This window comes from Xyrauchen texanus, chromosome 9 (genome assembly GCF_025860055.1).
Source record: "Xyrauchen texanus isolate HMW12.3.18 chromosome 9, RBS_HiC_50CHRs, whole genome shotgun sequence".
Classification (NCBI taxonomy): Eukaryota; Metazoa; Chordata; class Actinopteri; order Cypriniformes; family Catostomidae; genus Xyrauchen; species Xyrauchen texanus.
The window spans coordinates 19,616,333-19,635,345 of NC_068284.1; the positions used below are offsets into that span (position 1 = coordinate 19,616,333).

Here is a 19,013-nt window from a genome sequence, read left to right on the forward strand (position 1 = left end):
TTGTGTTGGGTTATGAATTGTGCACTGACACATTTCACTACGCAACGATGCATGGAATTGAGCTTGTGTAGCAAGGTCTGCATTTGCGTACTTGGTTGAAGCATGTCTGCATTTGCGTACTTGGTTGAAGCATGTTTGGGCCTTAACACTGAACTTCTACCTGTGAGAAGCACTTTGAGTGTAGTGTCAAAAAAGAGCTATATTAAATTAATTATTGACAGGGGGGGGCACTGGTAAAAACACTTTTTTTTTTGTACATCAACTGAGGTTTTCTTACAATAGAAAGGAACTGCCCAGGACTGTCAGGAAAAAAGTGTCCGAGCTGACCGTAAACAACAGTGTAAGAAGATTTCTTAACAAAAACAACATGGTGCTGGTTGTCGACCACTGTCTTGTGAGTTTTCTTGGAGGCCGCTTTTCACAGAACAATGAAGTGGGATAATGCTACACCACAGGCTCAAAAACAACAAAGAGTAAGAGAACAAAGGAGCTGGAGACTCTAATTGAAATAAAAGATTGATTAATTTAACCAGCACTGAAAGTATTGATTCAGTATAGGGTGTAGAAGAATGAGAGCACAAAATGTACCTTAATCTGTAACATTAACTATTAAGACTTTATTGAACATTCTAATGAGATCTTTAATTAACATCTATAAGTAAATTCCAGACTTGATATGGTTTGATGCGCAAGTGAAAACGAATTGTCCATCACTTAGATGCAGAGTACTAGGTCTAAGTCTCTAAAATGTAAAAAGTACATTTTAATTGTCCCAACAATTATGTGTTAACCAAGTAATTATAATCATATAGAAGAAGATAATACAGTATGTACAATATCATATGCAGACAAAATGCTTGCACTGAGTCGAGGGTTGTATTGACCACAAAATTCAGCTATAACATTACAAATTAATAGGGCATAAATGTTATATTACCAAAGTAAGTATGATTCAAGGTCAGTGATTTCAGCATATTTGAACAAAAAATATGAACTACTTTATAGGATGGGCTAAAAAGCGTTTATGACTTATGTGTATGACATTCTTTGATCTGAAGAACACACACACAAAAGATTAGAAGAACATGTCAGCTCTGTAGGACCATATAATGACACTGAATGGTTATCAGATATTTCAATCTCCAAAAAGCACATAAAGGCAGCATAAAAGTAATCTGTAGTTAAATATATGTCTTCAGAAGCGATATTATAGGTGTGGGTGAAAAATAGATCAATGCTTAATTCCTTTATTCTTAAACTATAAATCTCAACCTTTACTTTCACATTCTGAAAGTGGAGATTCCTAGTAAAAAAGGATTGAAATATTTATCTGTATCTTACCTAACACAAAAATAAAATGGCTATGCATTTTATTTTAACATTAAAATAGTATGTAATTACATTAAAAGAGGTTTTTAATTAACATTTGAAGATGTAAATTCCTTCTTAAGATCTGGCTGAAGAACAAACATGATCAAATATCAAATGGGTTTTGATTAACTTAACTTGTGATCTTTTTCACAGCACTATCGAAAAGAATTGAGAATAAAAAGCAACTTTTCCTGGGTATTTTATTTGAAGCTTTGGTTTACATCATTGATTATCTTTTGTGAAGATAGGTTGCGCATATGAGATGACATCACTTCTGTAACAGCTTTGACGATTTTTTTTAAGTCTGTTTTGACCAGCAGATAAACAATTTGCATAAATATACTTGATTGAATAAGATGCGATAAATGTGCTCATCTAAAGGTTGTTGGTTAATGTTTTGGAGAAGAGTGCAACTGAACTATGTCCAGACAAGCTTAGATATGCTCGCTCCGGTTCAAAACTGGACCACGGATTGCTTGACTAGAGCCGATGCTGTTGCGCGTGTTGAGTTCTTAAACTCACCTCTGAGTTTGCACAAAGAGGGCTCAGATGTTTAACGTCGCAATTTGATCAAAATCATTTGGAAGGTCAGATAAAAGTGAATCGCTATGCTCGCTGACTTACATTAAATAAAGACATTGCATCGTAGGCCTAATGGGAGACTCTTGAGAAGTGGTGGTACGCAAGAAAAACTGCTGGTACGCTGTAGAGTAAATTATAGAAGTGCAGGTAATGCGTACCGCCCCACTTCAAGCACTGATTGTGGGGTAAACTGTATCAAACAGTTTACCTGAGTTCAAGCTAAATTAGATGGTTGAATAATTAAGGAAATGCTATATCAGGTAACCAAGGCAGAGCGAGCCCTGCAGCAATCCTTATGGTAACCATAGCGTCATGTATATTCACACTGTGACCTCTTAACAATAGCATACGTTCTGCTTATTTTCTGCAAGGTTCACAGAAATAGTGGACACCTGCAAGGACCAAACTGATGTTGGACAAGTGGAGGAGGGTTAGGTAAAGGTTACACGAAACACTATAGCCAGAAGGCCCACTTCTCTCATCAATAATCTGATTCAGTGACAAAGGACTGCAAGCTCCCAATTCACTTGGTGACCAAGGCCCCAAAGGCAACAGTCACATGTGCTGGGTATTGGAAATCAATACAGGCTATATAATGATGCTCAGGCCAAGCTGTTACATTTGGTGAAGAAATGTGTTGTAAACATCTTTTCATCTGTGGTCAGTTGAAGCCGACTGGCCCCTCTGTGCACTGTATGATTATATTTTCCTGTGGCCCATCAGAACAGTGAAGTGTGATGACCTTTCTGCAATCTGTAACATAATTTAAAGGGTCACTGAGCTGCTGCTGTTAAGAAAAACAGAAAGGTCAACTCAAGTCGATGTTTGAGCACTGAGATGCGCTGATTATTTAAATTCAAAGTGTTAATTAGTAAGAAATTACAATCTGAACATGAATTAATTAAACCGTATATTTCATTACAATAAAGTGCAAAAAAAAATTAATAATTTTGGTATAAGCCCAGGAAATTATTAGCCATAAATAGATTAGACTCCAGTTGTAAAATCTATATTTTCAGAAGCAATAGAATAGGTGAGAATCAGATCAAGTCCATTATTAATATAAATTCTCCTCCCTGCCCAGAAGGTGGTGATATGCACAGAGAATGTGAATCGTCAAAAACAAAATAAGAACAGAGTGAAAGTGGGAATTGATCATAAAAAAGGACTTATGCTGTCTTCACGTGCTATCGTAAATATCGTAAATACGAGTTTCCCACTTTGAACGACCCCTCAAGTATTACAACTGGGAAACTCTGAGATAATTTTGATACCCAAGATTCCAAGATGGGAGGAAGCGTGCAATCTTTCAACATGGTGGAGGAGAGTACGGTTTCTGTAGTGAATGACAGGTTTTATTCATTTTCTTGACGCTTGCACTTTTGGTCATATTCATTTATGTATATCAGCAACCATTTGATGCATGTTGTACATTTTTAGACCAATAAAATAGCATGTATTTGACCAGAATTCCACTATCATCAGCAGGCTGAGTGATATGTATTATGGTGTCAAAATAAAAGTTCCTCAAGGAATATGTATGATTGAACCTGTTGTTTCCTGTTCTTTCCAACAACAAATTGTGAACACGACATACTCATAATTACCACTTCAGAAGTGGGAAGTAGGATAATTTCGATAGCACATGAAGACAGCATTAAATATGTATCTGTTTCTCACCCACACCTATAATATCGCTTCTGAAGATATGGATTTAACCACTGGAGTCATATGGATTACTTTTATGCTGCCTTTATGTGCTTTTTAGAGCTTCAAAGTTCTGTCCAAAATTCACTTGCACTGTGAGGACCTACAGAGCTGAAATGTTCTTAAAAAAATCTTCCTTCTGGGATGGCATGAGGGTGAGTAAATGATGAGAGAATTCTTATTTTTGGGTGAACTATTCCTTTAAAGGCTTGTTTGAAGTAGCCAACTTGCATAATGCCAGATATCTTATTTCAGCGAGGTTATAATATTACTGCAGCTAACTCTGCAACTGATATTGTTTTCTTATTGTTGTCGTTTGTTGCATTTTGATGTATTTTGAACTTCTAAAATTATGCATGTCACGTTATTTATGCTCTGAGTGTATGCTCGTAGGTTCGGCCGTGTTCGGGTGAATCCGTGAAAAACACCCTCGCCTCCATTTTGCATAGTTACGAGTGTGTGTCGAAGGCTCGTCTGCTCCAGACATCAGTATCACACCGTGGAGAACGCTTTTCCTGCAATGGACGGGTAAGCATACGTTATTTACAGAATAAGAGAAAACATATGCTGTGTTTGAGAGTAAACTAAGCACATTTAAAACGAATTTAGTCACAATCTTTAGCCTATCGTGCAAGGCCGCGCATGCAATCTGGTGATGCATCAGCTTACATCGGCTAATAATAACAACTGCACGATCATGTATTACTTCTGAATAGATGCTATATGTATACACAGAAACAAACATTATGCTGGGCAATTAAATATCAATCTACGATGGATTTCCTACTAGTAGAGTAATTTTTAATGTACAGTAATGTGATTAAGCTGTGCGGCTAACGGTGCTCCTGCGCGTGAGGTTTCCTTTGTTTGAAATGTAACGGTCACTCGCTCTGAATATTAATTACACATATATAACTGAATATAAAAATATTACTCAATATTTATATACACTCTCTTTTTAACCCTTGTGTGTCAATAAAAAAAAAAAGTTTCTCAGAGGTCTATCGAGGACAAAAATTTAACAATAATATTATATATTAATATTATTTTCTACTTTCAATAAAAAAAAATGTTTTTAACCAACATCAGTCCTGATCATAACTACCAAATATTCATTAATTTTCAGTATTTTAACCCTTTAAATGCCAATTTGTTTACATAATGCCACTGTTGTTTTTTCTGAAGAAAAAACAAACAAACAAAAATTATTTTCCATATGCTAAATGCTAAGGGGATTTTTTTTTTCTGTGTGGATGATCACAGTCTGGGATATATCAGTGATTAGCAACAACATTGATTTTGATGCATTATTATTTTTTTGTGCAGTCAGTGTCAGACAGAAAAAAACAACAAAAAAAACAACAACAACTGACACTCAGGAACTTAGAGGGCAAAAATGTCCTCGTCAAAAAATATATTATATATTAATAGTATTTTCTACTTTCAATGAGTAAATTTTTTAACCAACATCAGTCCTCATCATAACTACCAAATATTCATTCAGTTTCAGGATTTTAACCCTTTAAATGCCAGTTTATATAATGACACTGTTGTTTTTCACTCCCGTGCACACACACAATCAAAACACTTTGACTTTGACTTCCATACAAACACACCCACACAATTTTAGCTGCATCATTTACTAAATTGGCCTGCAGTGCTCTATAATACAGCAAACAAAAAATAGGAAAAAAGCATGTACTTGCTCCTTAGGCTAAACATGATGAAAAGGGCACCATCTGGCGGAAAAAATATTTTTTGAATCATTTTGAATCCAGGGAATGAAAGCTTAATATCATAGAATTCATGATTTTATGCTTTAATGGCACTGGGATCAAATATTGGTTTCAGTGGTGACATATTTGTCCTGAATGACATGACTGTGACTATTTTGTGTACACAGTGTATTATAGATAAGTAAATGAGGTTGAAATATCACAATTCCCCCAAAAATACACACCTTTGGCTAAATGTATGCAGTTGGCATTAACACAGCCAAAATGATCGAAAAGAGGGTTAAAAGATAATTCATATATTATTACAAACAGCTAGCTGCCACATTTGATAGGTCATAATAATTACACTAAATTGTTCTCTTATTTGTTGTGTTTTATATTGTAACTATCATAAATTCAGTATACCGAGGACATTCTGTATTCAGTTGTGGTATTGTGTTTTGCCGTTATGGTTTTGTGAGTCTGTAACAATTCAAACGGTGCACAATTTATCTACATTTTAATATTTTTTCTGTTCAGCATGGCCAGTGATGTTGCAGTTGGTGTGAAGGTAAGTGTTAGTTTTTTTATTATTATTATTTCTTCATTAATACTTTTGTATTAAATGTGATTTTGTCTAATTTAAAAGATAACCCCCACACGTTCCATATAATCTTGTAATGATGTTCTGTGAATATTTGATAGGGTCAACATATAAATAATGTGTTACTACATGTTTACTGAATCTGCCGTGTGCATCTGTGTCTTTCTAGAGAACCTCAGATGAATTGCTGTCTGGCGGTCTCTACAGCAGTCTAAATTCTTCAGTCACTGGTATGAGAAATTAATGTGGACATCAACAGTCAGTCTGGTTGGTCACTGGCCAATAGGCTTTTTTCACATTTCTGCGTTTCTCGCTGGGCATAGGGTGGTTCCCCTCGCATGGTAAACTTATTTCCGGTATCAACAACAGCCATTAAAACGTGAGCAAGATCTGCTGAAATCATAGTCTTCACACAAATTAAATAGCGTGTAAATGTTTGATCTGGCATTTTACTACAGAGTCTACAGAGCTCTAATTAGGATCTTGATTATGGTAAAGAACATCCTGACAACATTGAGGAAGGCATAACGTGACTAAATCCATCATATTCAGTGAGACATTCAGGCTGCTACTAGCCCTAGACTACACCGATTATAAATAACTTGTGAATTCACTGTCATTTCATTCTCTGTGTCTGTTTGGATTGGCTCTGCATTATCGCAAGTGAAAACAACCCGTTGTGTGTGGAGAAAATCATCAGGCAGCCTGCTCCCCTCCCTGTACAGCTCCAGAGTGAGAAGCAGCACGTCTGATCGCTCGCACCATGGACACTTTCATAAACAGGGACACTTCTGTCATCTCTCTCTCCGTTATTACATCTCATTCACATGATTCTGACACCATCATAAAACTGAGTGCGATAAAGTTAATGTTCGAGCCGATATTTGGGATTAAACTCTGTGCTTTTCACATTATGAAGCCAAACCAACTCGGATATAGTTGTAGCACGTGGCTCAAATGTCAAAACAACGTTATGTACATGTTGTTGTTATAATTAGTATTAAATACATTGTTTATTGCACAGTTCTTACTGCTATCTATTGATCTTTTACTGGGATGGCTGGGTTAATGTACATTAACATATATGATTTATGAAAATAGATTTACATATTAAATGGGACGAGATGACTTAGATTTTTTTAATATTTATACTTTTAAAAATGGCTTTTAATATTTTGGGGAGTTTCATATGAGGTTCAGTTAGACATATTGAATTTTATTTGTATTTTTGCATTTTGCTTGGAGTGTATATATAGCTTTTAAAATGGTATTTTGCGTGATATGGTGACAAGAGGGAAAATGTTTAATGCATATTCCTACTGAGATGGGAGCTGGCGAAGAAACCATCACAGCACTGCATTTGAGCACATAAACTCAAAAGAGACTATGGCCTGAATAGCTGAATCAGTTGGGAAAACATGATAAATAAGTTATGTGTATATTAAGTGTAAAACAGACCATGCAGAACAGGTAAGAAGCATTATTAGAGGCAAATGTAAACACCAGCAATAGCACATCATAGCGGAAGTAGCTTTACCCTGTTGTGACGTAGTTTCCGATTCCTGTGAAAAGGCTAATCTGATGATTTGGCAATGTCATCAATGAAGTGTGAGATAATGGGGCATTCAAAGCATAATCCTGTCAGCTTTCATATACTTTATACTATTAATGTGAAGTGTCTTTATTGAAATTACTTAATTGCTTTAGCTTTTAGAATAGTATGCATGAGTGTTTTTGGATAAAATGTGACATAAACCTGATAATATGTGGTAATAAAATGGACTTCAAATGTAAGCTTTTGGAATGCAGCTGTATTTCTGATTTATTTGACAGCTAATGGAAGTGACAGTAAAAAACTAAGGGTGGAGGACAGCATGGAGAGCCCACCATCCAGAGTCATTCATATTCGGAAGCTCCCAAATGAGGTTTCTGAGACTGAAGTCATCGCCTTGGGTTTGCCCTTTGGAAAGGTCACTAATATCCTGATGCTTAAAGGCAAAAATCAGGTAATTTAAGGAATTTAAAACCCATCCTTATTGTGACAGAAGGGAGATAGAGCTTAAATTAAATTCAGCGCTTAAAGGAATAGTCGGCCAAAAAATGGAAGTTCCATCATGTACACACCCTTGGAAAACAAAATTAGCATGCTATTACAAAGAATTGGGACTAAAGCTTTGAAATTTCAAAAAGGACAAAAGAGCATCATAAAAGTGGCCTTGTGGTCTTTTGAAGCATTTTCAATAGCTTTGAGTTAGAAACGGGCTGATCACTCAGATACAGTATGGCTTCAAAAGACTTATAGTGAATATAGTGTATGAGTCAGACGAACTACTTTAATGATACTATTATGGTGCTTTTGCATCCTTTTTTGGAAAAATCCACATTCATTCAGAGAGAGACCAGTAAATTTGTACTGGTTTAGAATGCTGTTAAGGTGAGCAAATTATGAATATATACATCTTGGGAACCTGCCATTCACTTTACTAAAAAGTATCACAAATAGGGCTGTAACAATTAGTCTATGTAATCAACAATGTTGAAAAAAACAATTTGTTGAGAAAAAGATTTAGTTGTCGAATGGTTGTTTGATCTAAAAGCAAGTCGAAATATCTTAAATGTTGCTTCTTAGGTAAATGTATCTTGTTTGAAGGATATTTGATATTTGTTTAATGGGAAACAAAATGATAACACTTGATAACCCATATGATTTTTTCTCGGTGAATTTTATTCTCTATTAAACTCAATACAAATCTTTAGTGAAGGTCATTTTGAGGTATTTTTTAATAGATGCTTTTGTTCTCATTTTAAATTTTTTAGTAACCACATATTTGATACAATCTTTTAATTCAAGGCACAAGCTGAATTGTCAGTTAAGAGCTTATTATTAATTGTTGCAATAATCGCCTGAATAGTCAGATAATCGTTCTAACAATCATTGGATTAGTGGATTATCAAAATAATCATTAGTTGCAGCCCTAATAAGAATGAAGTCGTTGTGCGCAAGCGTCAAAAGAGTATACTTTGAAAGAATGAGCACTCAACCACAAGCGAGGCGATCTGGAATGCAGATAAACAAAGTAGGCCTATGCTTGAGCCTTTAGAAGCTGTTTTTGAAATTTGGGTGAACAAAATGTTTGCTTAACGGTCTGGGAAAAAATTGTGTGTTTTCATTTTGAACTCTTTCCCTAAATTAGGCATTTTTGGAGCTTGGAACAGAGGAAGCAGCTGTTACCATGGTGAATTACTACACAGCTGTTACACCTCAAGTGCGTAATGTCCCAGTGTTTATTCAGTACTCCAACCACAAAGAGCTTAAGACTGACAGTGCCCTCAACCAGGTTAGAATTCACAGGTTTTTATGTTTCATAGCTAAAGTCTAACAACAATAGAAGTCATATAAGAAGTTTTTTCCTTTCCTTCTTAAGCGAGCTCAGGCTGTGCTGCAGGCGGTATCAGCGGTTCAGGAGGGTGGCTCTCCAAGCTCGGACACGGCAGGCGAGAATTTGTTAGCGCCTGCACCCAGCCCAGTGCTGCGAATAATCATCGACAATATGTTCTACCCAGTCACCCTGGACGTCCTCCAGCAGGTCACATCCCGCAGCAGGCATCCATCTGGAATAAACTGTAGTTTAAAATAACAAGCCAAACGTATTTTTACACTCTCATGCCTCTCAATTAACAGGACTTTGTACTGACCTCTTTCAGATCTTCTCCAAGTTTGGGACCGTCATGAAGATAATCACATTTACCAAAAATAATCAGTTCCAGGCTCTTCTGCAGTTCAGTGATCCAGTCAATGCCCAGCAGGCCAAACTGGTGAGTGAACAAAAAGCAGGATTGAGACCACTACCAACTTCATAAATGTAAAATGATGTTATAAAATATTTAATGTGATAGTTATGACCACAGGCAAATTATGATCCAATCATATGTTGGTTTAGTACCTTTCTTTCATTTAGGTAATGAAATGACTGCAATTGTCATTACTTTCAGAGGAGCGTTTTTACTACTTTTAGCAAGGGTTTTACATTACAGTGCTGGCTGTAATTATTCTTATCCTTATTCACCCATGTCATAAAATAAAAAATATTTCCTTGCTCTTTCTGTCTCTCTTTCTTCACTTTATTTAAAGTCCTTGGATGGCCAGAACATATACAATTCCTGCTGCACTTTGCGCATCGACTTCTCCAAGCTGGTCAACCTGAATGTAAAATACAACAACGACAAAAGCCGGGATTATACTCGGCCCGAGCTGCCTGCAGGAGACGGCCAGCCACCAGTAGACCCATCTGTGGCTGCTGCTCTGAACAAAGACTCCACCTCCCTACTTGGTAAGGTTCATCTGTTGAAAACACACTCACATTTCCCAATTTCACCTTTAAGACCCATCTTCCCTGTCATTCTCTGACATGCATCGCCATCTCCTGTCTGCCTAGCTTCAGTTTCAGAGCAGGGTACAGGTGTGAATGCTCTCCCTCTCTTATGATTCATGAAAGTTTCATAGTTCTTTGTGGAAAATGGGTCAATGGTTCCTGAATCTCAATTCCGTCTAATTGATGTGTCATTCAAACCGTTGCTTTAAGATTTTGCCGCCTCCATGGCCCTAGTCTGTGTTTGATCCCGTAAGACTTTGACTGTTCTCCGTAGGTACTCCCTCTGGAATGGTAACTTCCTACTCTAGTGGTGGAGGGTTTCCATCTTCTCTAGGTACTTATGCTTTTATTTACTTTTTATTTCCTAACCTTACTTGTATGCGCTCTTCCCTCTGAAAGACTGGGACTTCAGAATTGGCAGGGCTTTCATGTTGAAACCACCCCAATCATTTGTCCTGACTTGACATGCAAGATTCATAAACAGTGTCGCTGTTTGTCAAAGCATAAATCTGAAGCTGCAACAATAAGCCCTTCCATTCTGCATTATGGACCTGACGTAATAGATTGACACGCACACTAATTAGGAGCCCGCATTTCAAACAGACTGGCAATCCAAACTGCCAAACACAAGTTCCTTCTAGCTAAAGCAGAACGGCCTATTGAGCGGCTAACTACAGCGAGTAGAAAGGGCCGCAAAAAGTAATTTTGTTTTCGGATAATGCTCCAAAGCGCCAGTCTGTCTGAAATCCGCACAGATAGTGATCTGCCTGATGGCATATATTGACTCTGGGATGTGGGTTTGCCAGAGCTGTGTGGTGTTGGCTGGGTAGCTGGATGTGCTTGCTGCAGTGGGTGCAGAAGGTAGACATGCATGGCCAGAGGGCATATCCAACTGAGATTGCTGTCTGCTCTTTTAAACTGTGTGGCTCACTAGCCTGACATGGTTTTTTGTCTTTCCCCCTCTTTCTGTGTAGGGGCCATCAGCCCTCTGAGTGCAGCGGCCGCAGCGGCAGCAGCAGCAGGGAGGGTGGCGTTGTCAGGACATTCAGGACCGGGTGGAGTGCTCCTGGTCAGCAATCTCAACGACGAGGTCAGTACACCTCACCAAAACACTCAGATACTCACAAACATTCCTGCTGTCTCTGTTCATGGTCTTCTCATTGTGTCAATCAGATCACAAGTATGTCTCAGATTTTATATGTTCAGTCCTCATCTGTTAAAGGAATAGTTCACCCAAAAATTTACTCACCCTCATGTTGTTCCAAACCTTTTGACTTTCCCCCGTCTGTAGAATGTGAAATAAGAATTTTCAAAGAATATCCTGGCTGCTAGGGCTGGGCAGTATGAAAATATATATATCTTAGGGAGGGAATAAAATGTCAACCAATAGAGATTTATATCGCTGTAGGTAAATATCTGAACTATATATATATATCTGAGTCCAGTGGAAGGCTGAGTTCAAAACATATACCAGATGAGGGGGTTTGCTCCAGAATAAATAAAGTTTAAAAATGCTTACGTTCAGTTACAGAGAAGCCCCTTCTTTTGTTGTTGTTGTTGTTGTTTGGATTGAAATATGATGCATAGAAATAAAACAGATCAGTTAGTATTTGAATAATTATTTATAGATTGAGAATTTTATTATTGCAATGGACATGCAGGTGTACCATTAGGCTACTGGACATAACCAGCAAATAATAAAAAAATTCTATATGTTTAACTACCAAAACATTTGAAGAATATTGATATATCATTTTTTGCTTATCAGCCCACCAGTATCACAAATTTTTTTGTCAATTTAAAAAAAAAATATATATATATATATATATATATATATATATATATATATATATATATATATATATATATATATTGTGATATATACCGTTACCATGATATGAAATTACTTGCAACGTGATATAGAATATTGGTAATATCGTCCAGCTCTACCGGCCGCTCTTATACATATAATGAAAGCATATGGGGACTGGGGCTGTCTTGCTCGGAAATGATAAAAATTACCACATTGGCTACAGATGATTTGGAATATATCCCACAAGAGTGCTTTTATGGTGCTGTTTTGTCATTTTGGAGCAAGCCCCAGTTTCCTTTCACATTCAATATATCTATGCGTGGCCAGGATACTCTTCAAAAATTATTCTTGTGTGTTCCACAAATTAGTCATTGGTTGAGAACAACATAAAAATTGTAAGTAACATTTTGGGGTGCACTATTCCTTTAAGAATCATTTTTGAGTTCAAAGGGCACTCTCCAGTTTTTCAACATCATCTTCATGACGTTTAGCAGCAGAACAAGAATAACATACTTGAAAAATAAGAGGAATTTGTGTTGCAAGAAGTCAAATAAAGTCATTTTTATTTGTATAGTGCCTTTCACAACACACCGTTTCAAAGCAGCTTTACTGAAGATCAGGCATTAACAGAAGATAACAAGAAAACAGCATACAAAAAGGGAAATGGTTTCGTTAAATAAAGATTTTCCAGGTGTTAAACATCTAAATACACATCTTCTGGTGTTCCTTTATCCCTAAAAATGTATTTCTATATAAATACCATATTGCTGGATGTTTTGAAGCTAATGCTGAATATTGGTTGAACGTCTTTTAAAATTCATAGAGGAGGAACATCCTCTAATCCTCAGTCATTACTCGAGTTTAACTGCTCAATGTGGCAATAGAAAACTTTCACCAGTCTAACTGATCAAGAATCAAACCTATTTTAGTAAAGTTCTGTAACGTGCAAAAAAAGACTGCTCTCAATCAGAATGATGTATTCAGGCGCACACAATGAGCAATGAGCAGGAGACTTGTCTTTACATTACCTCAAATTGACCTGTCTCATTTCCATCCTCGTGTATTCATATATTATGCTTAATGTTATTTCAGTATATTTGCAGTTAGCTGGTAACTGTAGTAGTTAATTAATTTCAACATGTAGCTCTTTGTTCTCTATTCTGACATTTATACTTGCAGAAATATACTGAAAGCATTCTCAGTAAGGTTCTCGTCAAAATGGAGGGTCTCTCTGCAGTCTCTCCTCTGTGCATTCTGTGCAAATTTTGATCACTGTCTCTCCTCTCTCTTTATCTCTTCCCCCTCTCCCCTCTCTCTTGCTCTCTCACACATTTTCCTGAGCGCTCTGTCTGGAAGTAATATCTAACTGTCTTTTCTCTCTAAGCTGTATCTCTCTCTTCCTCTCCTGATGCTCCACTGCCTCTCTCTAAGCTATTCAAAGTTGGTATGAAACGTGGTAGTCCCACCCGCCTCTCTCATCTCTCTCACACTCTCTCTCACTATGATTTCTGTCTTTTGTCCCAGTAATTTCCCCATCATGGTTTTTGTTTTCCCAAACACTTGTGGGTTTGTGGAGTTTTCAACATGATGTACTCTCTATTGATGCCATAACTCTGCAAGGTGGTTTTCATGCCCTATCCGCTGCACGGCCCCGCTCATGTACAGCTATATGCTGTTTTTTTCTTAATGCTTTCTCATGCTTAAGCTTCCCACATGCTCTGCATGCTTTGTCCGTCTCTAACCATTTGTGTGCTGCAGTTAGTCTGAGTGTCGGGTGACTATGTCTGGCGCAGTTAAAGTCGGGGGAAGAAAAAAATTTGAGAACCCTGCCATTTTCTGACCAAACTCCTGCATTTCCTATGTACTGACCTGTATATTATTTTTGTCCCCCCTTCCAAATTTTTTCTTGTTTTTGTTTTGTCCCATGCTTCTTCCAACCCCCTTCCTTTTTCCTCTTCTCTCTTCTCTCCATTGCCTTCCTGACTCCTCTGTGATTGGTTGGCCCACTCTGATCCCCTCCCCTGTCTCCCCGGCCTCCACCCATTCATGCTTTGTGCCTGAACCAAAACAAATGTTCCTCCTCGGACCAACTTGCCCCAATTAACTGCCTTGACCCATGCTCCATGACCACCTCACCATTCTACGGGAAACCACCCTTCGTTATGGATGATCTGTTCATCTCCGCTCTACCTCGACTCTTCTCTCTTCCTGTCTTATGCTGCTTGCTCTTCTCTCCTTCTAAAGATGGTTACGCCCCAAAGTCTGTTTACCCTCTTCGGTATGTTATCGTTAGCAATCTACCTCTTTTCGTTTATCTATTGTTTATTTCATTTCAGTTAATTTCTCTTTCAATTATAATTTAAGGGTTATTTAAAATCTGGCTCTAGTGTAAAAGTTTCCTAGTTTTCCAAATTTAATTTATTTAGTTATATATGCCAAATTGATTAGTTTTGTTTTTTGTTTTAGTTTTTTCTTGGCTTTTGAAGCCTCTGTCTCTATCTTGCTCTATCTGTCTCTTTTCATGTACAGCTTATATTAATGCATGGTTAATTATTTTGCATGTAGGCTTTTGTTTTTAACTTTACCATATCACTTGAGCTTGTTTTTGGAGGGCGTATCAAAATAAATTGTCTGTTAGAAACACTGTGTTGGACTCTGGTGTAGATAATTTGGAAGATTTGTACCATCATCTTCACCTTTCATGTCAGAACCAGAGCTTCAGAAGCACTAACTTGTCCTTCCTGGTTCACTCCTCTCCTCCTCCCTCCTTTCCTCCCTCTTCCATCTGCCTCTCGCTTAACTGAAGGTGTCTATGGTGATGTGCAGCGCGTGAAGATCCTTTACAATAAGAAGGACAGTGCTCTTATCCAGATGTCTGATGGAAACCAAGCACAGTTGGGTAAGGCTGACATACTCTTCAGAACTACCACAGTGTATTACTGAAACCTCTTTGTGATAAAGTTAACATTTCTTATATGATTTGAAATATGATGCACATTATTGGAAATTGTATGTAAATTTTACTTTCATGACTCGTCATAGTTCCACCTTTGAGCAAGATAAAGATCTTTTTCCTTTATTTTTGGATCTAGCTATGAGCCATCTGAATGGGCAGAAGATGTATGGAAAGATCATTCGTGTGACCGTCTCTAAGCACCAGACAGTACAGCTGCCCAGAGAGGGGTTAGATGATCAGGGCCTGACCAAAGACTTCACGAGTTCCCCTCTGCATCGCTTCAAGAAGCCTGGATCTAAGAACTTCCAGAACATCTTCCCCCCTTCGGCTACACTCCATCTCTCAAACATCCCGTAAGGATCAAGGTTCCCACGGTCATGTAAAACCTCATCTGGGAACTTTTATATGTCAAAGCAGGGAACTTTCAAATTGTGTTGTCCAGGCCTGGAAAAGTCATGGAAATGTCTATATGAATAAATTTTTCTAGTTACACACTGCTCTAAAATGTTGAATCAATTCCATCACCTAAATCTTGCTCTTAAAAAGAGCTTGTTTATAGCAGAACGTGTTTGCAAACCATAGTGATGTCTGATTTTGTGTAATTTCATTTTTTGTTGTTGAGTAGATTCAGTTATTTGGTCACACATTTGTCTGAAAGACTTATTAGCAAATCAGTGGGTTGTGATTCACTTAAATATTTAAGGAAATTCATTGATCAAAAATTGTTGTAACCCTAATGTATGCAGAATACACTGAGGACATCATCTTCCTGAAAATATTTTTGCAAACTTCAGTTAAAAAAAACACTAACTCATTATATGACTTGCTGGTAATGGCCATGCGGACTTGTACAATCAGTATGAATGCAAAAGCATGAATTAGTGGTGTGCTTTCAGCAGATATTAAGATTTTATTAATACAATTTGAGTATTATTCAGGCATGAATCTTAGGTCAAGTGCTGGCCATCTTCTAACATTAATTCTCAATCTTTTACTCACATTTCAAATATCTTTGGCTAAAAGTCTGAAATTAAAATGTGGCAACCAAAGAAAAATGTACCTTTTTTTTTACTGGTACATGTATTATGAGAACGTTTTACCATTTACTCTGGTAGAAAATGCTAAAGTGATTGTTTCCCCTCCAGTGAAAATGTGACAGAGGAGGATATTCGACTGCTCTTTTCAAACTCCGGTGGAACAGTGAAAGCATTCAAGTTTTTCCAGTAAGAACCCTCAGTGTTCCTGGCTGTATCAGTTGTTGTTTTTTTTTTTGTTCATTAGTATAGTTTTAACCGTTTTTTTATTTTTCCATCCAGAGATCGCAAAATGTCTCTGCTGCAGATGTCCACAGTGGAGGAGGCAATTCAGGCACTCATCGACCTTCACAACTATGACATGGGCCGTGGCCATCGCCTGAGAGTGTCCTTCTCAAAGTCCACCATCTGAGAATCTCCTGGTGCTCTGTCATGTTCCTCTCTCCCCCAAGAGCCTCAAGTCTAATTTTTATCAGTCATTCCTTAACACCATATCAAAAACTTCAGTGAGAATGGCCCTTGAGCAGAGCACTCACTCTGTATCTGCTCCTACTTTTGGTTGTGTTTGGCCAGTTGTTACTCTTAAAAAGGAAGTATATTTTCATTATAGGATGGATTGACAAAAATGTGCCTTACTTAGCAAAATAGCGTCATCTTTTTGCTCCCATTGCTGCAGATAATAGAAGTTTAGGCACATTATGTGTGATGAAATAGAAAATGTAACAATCCTGCTCTGTTTTTAAAACGTATTTAGCTCTTGCCCAATATCCTCACATCAGGTCATTTCTTGAAATCCGTTCAACCTTTGAGAGCTAATTAGCTTGCTTTGCTTCAATCAAGACAAAAGCTCAATTATTTATAATGTATTAAATTGTATTAAGTATAATTGACAGAATTTGATGTAATATACTCAAAGCTGTACATTTTACTGTACATTTTTTTCTTTTATTTGGAGCTGTAGTACATTTTTGATCTGGCACACAAGGTACTTTTGTGATCGAAACCTGTGGTAAAAAAAAACTAAACAAATGACAGAGGGGAGCATAGTTTGTAAAGTGTAGTACCTGCTTTGATATTATTCACTCACCTTTGCTTCAGTGAACCGTTTAACCCCCTTTTTAAATCATGGAGCATGTGCTGATGGATCTTGGCAGTTGCATGTGTCAGACTGACCGTGTTTGACGTATTGATGTCACATTATTGTAGGGACTGTTGGGACCAAAGTAAATGTGCCTTTAGTCTTACTTTATTCTGCATTGTACAAAACTCTTTTATTCAACCTCTGAAATATTTTCATTGAGGGGGAGAAAATCATACTTTACAACTGACATCACTCAGATAAATGACCCTTAATTGTCCTTGATTGTTGTTGTTTAAGGGGAATCAATCTCTGATGACCTCAAATGGTGTATAATTTATTTGAAAAACTACATATTTGTGGTGTAGGCCTGGGAAACCGAGGGGGGATGGTATTCTGTACATTTTCTACATTAATTGAGTTTTTACATATTTGGAAATGTAAAGTTCAGTATAGAAGTGGCACAATTAAAAGTTCATTTTTCTACCAAGCTTGTGCTTAACAGTCCCTGTGTGGTTTTACCTTGTAGCATGCTGAATAAACTCTTCTCGCTCTGTATTCACCTCTGCCTCTCTGCTGTCTCTTTCTCTTCCTCTTCTCTGTATCTCACTTAGCTCTATTTCTCTGATGCGTTCTGTCCATGGTGAAGGAAAAGGCTCACTTGCCTGTGGATAAAGTTATATTTGTACTTGTTATTTAAGTTTAAGTTGAACTAGGTACTAGTGTTAATGTATCAGTTCCAAATAATCAAGCATCTTGTAGAGGGTCAGATTGGTAGCTGTGGTTAGTTGTATGCAGACTGCTACAGTAAGTTAGAGATAACAGTAATGAGTTCCCTGAATTGTAAGGATAAGACCTTAATCAACTGACACACAGACTTGAGCTAACCATAAGGAACAATTCCAGCTCCTTTTTTGTGAATTAAAAGAAAATGGTATTAACAGAATAATCTGGGAGAATGTCCTGTGGACAGAGGACACCAGTTTAGATCTTGTTTACTGTTTTTACATTTTATAGATAGAAACATGAAGCTTTCAAAGAATATATTGTTTTTTCTTAAACATCAAAGGGATTCAGCTAAATTTGGAGGGTTGTGCACTGGGATTAGGTGCTTGGCATCATGAAATAAGAATGCAAAGGCGTTTATATTTTACAGTATAGAGCAGTTTTAAAAGGCTGCCTCCACTTGAAGGTCTTTCCAAAAGGTGGCCAAAACCACAAAAATATGTTTCCTAACGTCATTGTTTTCCAAAGTGATCAGTAATGGAAAGTGTTTATGAAATGCCATTCCAGTGTGTATGAGGTGTAAACGTAGGGAAATGAATGCGATTTCAAACATTTTAGGCAATGTCCACACTAATACATTTTAGTTTGAAACTCATTCATTTAGCCTCTTATCTACAATGAAATTACATTTTCCTTCACTGACTTTTAAAAACGCTCTCCATATTCAGAAAACAATGACGTTAGGACACTGAAAATTGAATTTTTCAAACTTAAGCAGGTTAGTGTTTAATGTGGCCTAAGCCAAACATTATTCAAAAAGCAACAGTGAAAGTGTGTAAAGAAATGTTAAACAGGTTTGAAGTGGCTAGCAATATGCGGCTCACAGAAAACATGTGGAGGGATCTGAAACCAGAGATTCGGAGAGAGCGGTTTTCATTTTGGGAGAAATTAAGCAGACAGGAACACACTGCCAGTGCATTACACGTCAGGTACCTTAAGGACCTCATCCATGGATACTCCTGAACTACAAGCTGTGCTACCACAAAGGCCTACA

At 37.3% G+C, this 19,013-nt stretch overlaps 1 protein-coding gene across 2 annotated transcripts; it reads left to right on the plus strand.

The window, feature by feature from the left end:
• The first annotated feature begins 4,103 nt into the window (after nucleotides 1–4,103).
• ptbp2b (polypyrimidine tract binding protein 2b) lies at nucleotides 4,104–17,780 on the plus strand. 2 transcript variants are annotated; one of them, XM_052134207.1, is made up of 15 exons: nucleotides 4,104–4,188; nucleotides 5,916–5,946; nucleotides 6,149–6,209; nucleotides 7,813–7,985; nucleotides 9,174–9,317; nucleotides 9,405–9,566; nucleotides 9,685–9,795; nucleotides 10,112–10,310; nucleotides 10,627–10,686; nucleotides 11,327–11,442; nucleotides 14,410–14,443; nucleotides 14,972–15,064; nucleotides 15,258–15,474; nucleotides 16,267–16,344; nucleotides 16,438–17,780. In XM_052134207.1, the coding sequence occupies exons 1-15, from the start codon at nucleotides 4,181–4,183 to the stop codon at nucleotides 16,565–16,567; spliced, it is 1,617 nt and encodes a 538-aa protein (XP_051990167.1). In that variant the 5' UTR covers nucleotides 4,104–4,180; the 3' UTR covers nucleotides 16,568–17,780. The 2 variants fall into 2 exon arrangements, with proteins under 2 accessions (XP_051990167.1, XP_051990168.1); XM_052134208.1 differs by lacking the exon at nucleotides 10,627–10,686 and having other exon boundaries at nucleotides 4,117–4,188.
• The last annotated feature ends 1,233 nt before the right edge of the window (nucleotides 17,781–19,013 follow it).

Excerpts from the sequence above, each read along its gene's own strand:
- ptbp2b (XM_052134207.1), top strand. Across the intron at positions 9,567-9,684 it reads CCCTGGACGTCCTCCAGCAG|ATCTTCTCCAAGTTTGGGAC; the intron begins GTCACATCCCGC and ends GACCTCTTTCAG. Across the intron at positions 15,475-16,266 it reads CTCCATCTCTCAAACATCCC|TGAAAATGTGACAGAGGAGG; the intron begins GTAAGGATCAAG and ends TTTCCCCTCCAG.